Below are 4,753 nucleotides of genomic sequence, written 5' to 3'. Positions count from 1 at the left end.
TTTGAGAAATAATGATTTTATTTGTCCTATCATCATTAGTTAAACAGTCATAAACTACATCACACAAGAAAGTAAACATAACCTGCACTTAGGTTCTCTTCACATGCATTCACCAGAACCATAACCCAAAGTAAAGGCTGAAAGGTTGAGCAAATTTAATGTCCTCTGTTCATGTCATAGTCTTCAGGTATAATTTAAACCAATTGGTAGGCATGGCAATTTGAAGGTGAATGTCCATTTACACAAGAAGCCAGTAGTGAGCTTTATTATGGAAGTGGAATGGATGCGGTTTGCTAAAACCTACAAACCATCCTGATGTCTTGATGGGGTACGGGCTGGGACTGTCATCTTCATTTCTTTTCTGCAGGTTCATGTTTTACCCAGTCGTCAAAGCCACCAGCATACTGCTGGACTCTGAAAATATGCAGAAGATACCTTTCTCAAGAAGAGGCCTTCTTACTATTCTCTTAAGAGGACACAGCAAAAAAAAAACGAAAACAAAAGTAAAAAAACCCCAAAAAACAAAACCTGAACCAAAATCCCACAAACAAAAGAACTCTACCAAAAAACAGATTAAAAAAAAAAAACACAGAAATTCTCTGCAAGCATATATACTTGTACATAGCTTCAATGAGCCAGATGGATATTCCTTTTACTCTAATACTGCCTGCTTCCATGCAGTGACTTCTGTAACTTTTTTCTCCTAAACAACAATGCTGGAGTTCAAACATCAAGCAAGTAATAGCAGCTGGATCAATGAAACAGTTACCAGTCCTTTTTTAAAAGAGTGAGAACAGGCTCAGAGCAGTGGGAGATTTAGACATGTCTATTTATTATGTCTAATGCTTCAGTTGTCACCAAATAAACCCAGCACACTGACCTTTACTTCCTTGCAAACCTACACGCTCTATAGGTCTGACATCAACCTGTGCAAAACTGAACTCTGTAAACAAAAATCCATTATGGAAAACAATACTGACTCCTTCAATTAGGCAGCAGGAAAAAACAGGAAGCAGAGGATTTTTTCACTTTGAAATGAGAACATGCTTCCATACTTTTGACTGGAATTAGTATGAATGTTCCAGTTCCTGAATTAAAGTTCAGTGAAAACATTGAGCAAATAACCAATGTCTTAAATTTTATCTGCAGTCGTCAAGACAGCAAGGCACCTTCCAAAGATAGGTTTAACAATTCTGCAAACCAAATGCTGCATTTCACTCTATCATCATCTCGTTTTGTTAGCTATTGCCTTCAGTGCTTTACTCCTGGCAAATAATCCAAAGCTTTACAGGAAGTGAAGGCATCCTTTGTCAACAGTGAACTGCACGGGTGGAACTGCAATTCAACAAAGGGTGTGGTTTCTTAAACAATTTAAAATTGTACTACTACCAAAGCAAGCAGTTCTACACCCTTCCAATCTTCCTGCATCTGAGGACTAGTGCTTATGGAGCTCTCTAAGGAAGAAACATCTCAGCAAGGGAGCCCTAAAAGGCAGAAGGACCCTTCAGTGGCAGCGTGGTCTTGCAGCAGTTTGTGTCATCAGTGACACACACAGAGAGCCACTGAGGGGCTGTTTCAGCGTGGTATATCTCACTTTGCTGCAACGCCCAATGACATCCTTCAAGGTTCATTGGAGACAAGAGGACACGTCTAACTCAAATACCAATTGTTTTGTTCGTATTCCACATGTAAATTTTTACCCTTGCCCACAAGGTGAGTTATGTGTTCTGCTTCATGGAGGAAGCAGCATTTATCCCATCCTTACGCACAAAGTCATACCTGCTGAAACCCAAGGACATGGCAAAACCAAGTGCTTGTTTACTTCTTGTTCCTGCCAAACAGGAGAAAACCACAGGGTCTGACTTGGACGGCATCTTTTGATTATACTGCTGCTTGAACTCCGCTGGGTCCATTTGTAGAGCTTCCATTAATTCACCCACTGGGAAATACAGAAACAAGCTATTATTTATTGTTCATCCACAAACAGGTTTACATTGCAGGACTTCTAATTCCTCTGGAGGAAAAGTTCAGCCTCATTATACGCCAGCAGCATTCTAGCACCGTTCTTTGCTCAGTCACCGCCACTTGACCATTCCAGCCAGGAGGAACACGGAACACGCGACGCCAGCACGCGGAGGCGTTGACAACTTACGCGGTATGTTGATGGACTCCGGGATTTTTCCAAACCTGTCGATCTCCCACCTCTCCCGCACGTCTATGTGAAGGACGTTGGCCTTCTTCAGGTCTTTGAGCTCCTGGTAGGAGAGGCTCGGCTCCGCGGTGGCGCACAGGCCGCGGCAGGTGGGGCCTGGCGGGGAGGCGCGGCGGGTCAGCCCGGCCGCGGGACCCGCTCGGAGCGGGGCAGCGCCGCCGAACGCGGGCCGTCGGCCGTCGGCCAAGCTCGTCCCGGACAGACCCATCCCCGACCGCCCCCACTCCCCGCTCACCCGGCGCTGCCGCCCGGCTCCAGCCGCTGCCCGCCGCCCGCAGGGCCCGCGCCGCCCGCCACCAGCCCCCGAGCCCCATCCCGCCCGCCCGGCGATGGCGGCCGCCCAGCCAGGCCCTGCCCTGCCCCGCCGGCGGGGAGGAGACACCGCCTTCTCCGCAGGGGCGGGGGCTCGGAGCCTCGGTCGCCGCTGGCCCGCGCAGGGGAGCGGGGAGCGCGGCCGGGGCGGCCACGCGTGGCACCTGCCGGCACCGCAGGCAGCCAGGTCACACAGACACCGCCTCCCGTTTCGGTCCATCCAGGGTTTGCCCTGCATTCTACCAGCCGACCCAAACTGTTGAGACGCCTGAAAGTACCAAAGGCTGGGAGATTAAACAGAGATGAGGAATTTTGATGCCAAATCCAACCTAAAAAAAACTCAGGCTCTGAGTGTTAGCCGAAGAGAAAAGGTCATTTTAGCACTGGGCTGCACCACTTTCATCACTATCACTGTCCCCTTACAACCAGGAGATGTGGTCCGGGCACCGACCTCCTTTCTGGTGACCAGGGAGAGGATGCGAGGGAAATGGCATGAAGCTGCATCACAGGAGGTTTAGGTTAGATATTAGGAAAACCTTCATCCAGAGGGTGGTCAGGCACTGGAACAGCCTCCTCAAGGAAGTGATCATGGCCCCAGACCCACCAGACTTCAAGAAGTGTTTGGACAATACTCTGGGGCACATAGTGTGTGATTCTTGTGGCTGTACTGTGCACAGTCAGGAGTTGGACTTAAACTTTGCATGTCCCTTCCAGCCCAGGATATTCTATGATTTGATTATCCCTATTTTCAATGTTTCAGTTTTGAACCAAAACCCTAGTTTTAATTTTGAAAGCTGTCAGCCTTCTGGCCACAAGGACTAATGGCCAAGATGTATGTGATTGGAGAAATGAGTGTCTTTCTGTTCCGTACATTTAAAATCAGTATTCCGTATTTACAGCATACCTTTGTAGATATGTTACATACCAGCACTTCTAGTCTTTAAAAGCAGGCATGCTGGATCTTTTCATAAAAGATGCGTTTTGAGGAGTATCTTTACTAATCAGAGTTTTCCTTTTCAAACGAGAACAGAATATTTCTTCGTACTGTAAAGTGTGACAATTTGAACTTGGCACATATAACTGGTTCACTAGCTGCCCTTCTGCCAGCCACTCCATATGGCCTCCCTGACAAGCATTTGCAAATTGTCTGTCTGAAGCAGTGTATCTATATATGAATTGAGGTTTAACACATTTTCCATTTCCCACAAGGTAAGGGTAGAATACACTACTTCTAGAAATTATCTTTTGAAGTATAATTTACTGTATATTTTATCTGTAGTAAAATAATGACCACAGTTAATCTCCCCTTACTGCATGTATCACCATAAGGACCATAAAAGTGTTCAATATGAAGCACCAGAACACTTGTCATATGAAATGCACAGTCACAGAAAGAAGCATTTTTATGGTTTTGATTTGACCCTGGATTATACTAGATTATACTAGGTACAAAAAAAAGAGAACACACTAGCTTGTTTGTTGAAATAGTAAGCATTCACAAAACCATCTTGTGAAAGATTGAGAATTGGAGGTCAGAACAGATCAACTTGGCAAACTCCTGCATCTTAGTGGAAAGGTGGGAAGCAGCACATTCAGTTCTCCTTTTGTCTTCACGGCTGCACTTACTCAACTCCTCCTCAGCAGCTTCCTTCATTTCACCTCTTCACTTGACTTTCCAGTTCTGTACAGCCTCACACACTCAAACCCAGTGGCACCCAACCCAGTTTCCAGTAGCTCCTCCCTCGAGTGCTGGATAACCTTTACTCTGCCTGTCCTCGGTGTGGATATGCTCATTTGATGCTGTTCTCCTTCCTCGGTGGCTGCCTCGAAAAATCCACGCGAGGCCCAGACCCTGCTGCATAACCTCAGGGCACGACTGTCCACAGCCCTGCGCGCTGGCAAACTTGCTCTTACCGCGGGCACAAACCCAGCGCGGCATTTCCAGCCCTTTCAGCAAAATTCAGAAGTGAAGGTCACCCCACCCTTTGCCCAATTTCCAGAGTGTCCCGCAGCCAGACCTGTCGCTACCTGTTGCCTCTCAGTGGATGCTCTCCCGGGTGGCCCCGCTTCCCCACCGCCCTTCCCAGCCAGAAGACGCGTTGTGCCCTGGAACCAGCACCACCCCCGCTGCCACTCGTCAGGCTTCCCCGGGCTCCGCGCGGGGCCGCCCGGGCTGCGGCTGGGGCGGGGAGCGGCGCGGCGAGGCCGGGGGCGGAGCGGAGCGGAGCG

At 48.2% G+C, this 4,753-nt stretch overlaps 1 protein-coding gene across 3 annotated transcripts; it reads right to left on the bottom strand.

The window, feature by feature from the left end:
• On the bottom strand, positions 1-2,526 carry TSTD3 (thiosulfate sulfurtransferase like domain containing 3). 3 transcript variants are annotated; one of them, XM_062489905.1, is made up of 4 exons: positions 2,448-2,526; positions 2,153-2,308; positions 1,780-1,939; positions 1-414 (listed from the first exon to the last, which is right to left on the bottom strand). In XM_062489905.1, the coding sequence occupies exons 1-4, from the start codon at positions 2,524-2,526 to the stop codon at positions 351-353; spliced, it is 459 nt and encodes a 152-aa protein (XP_062345889.1). In that variant the 3' UTR covers positions 1-350. The 3 variants fall into 3 exon arrangements, with proteins under 3 accessions (XP_062345889.1, XP_062345890.1, XP_062345888.1); XM_062489906.1 differs by lacking the exon at positions 2,448-2,526 and having other exon boundaries at positions 1-466; positions 2,153-2,439; XM_062489904.1 differs by lacking the exon at positions 2,448-2,526 and having other exon boundaries at positions 2,153-2,439.
• Positions 2,527-4,753: the final 2,227 nt, after the last annotated feature.

Source organism: Cinclus cinclus, chromosome 3 (genome assembly GCF_963662255.1).
Source record: "Cinclus cinclus chromosome 3, bCinCin1.1, whole genome shotgun sequence".
In the NCBI taxonomy this organism is placed as follows: domain Eukaryota; kingdom Metazoa; phylum Chordata; class Aves; order Passeriformes; family Cinclidae; genus Cinclus; species Cinclus cinclus.
The sequence above is the reverse complement of the archived record's forward strand: the minus strand, read 5'-3'. Positions and strand labels throughout refer to the sequence as shown.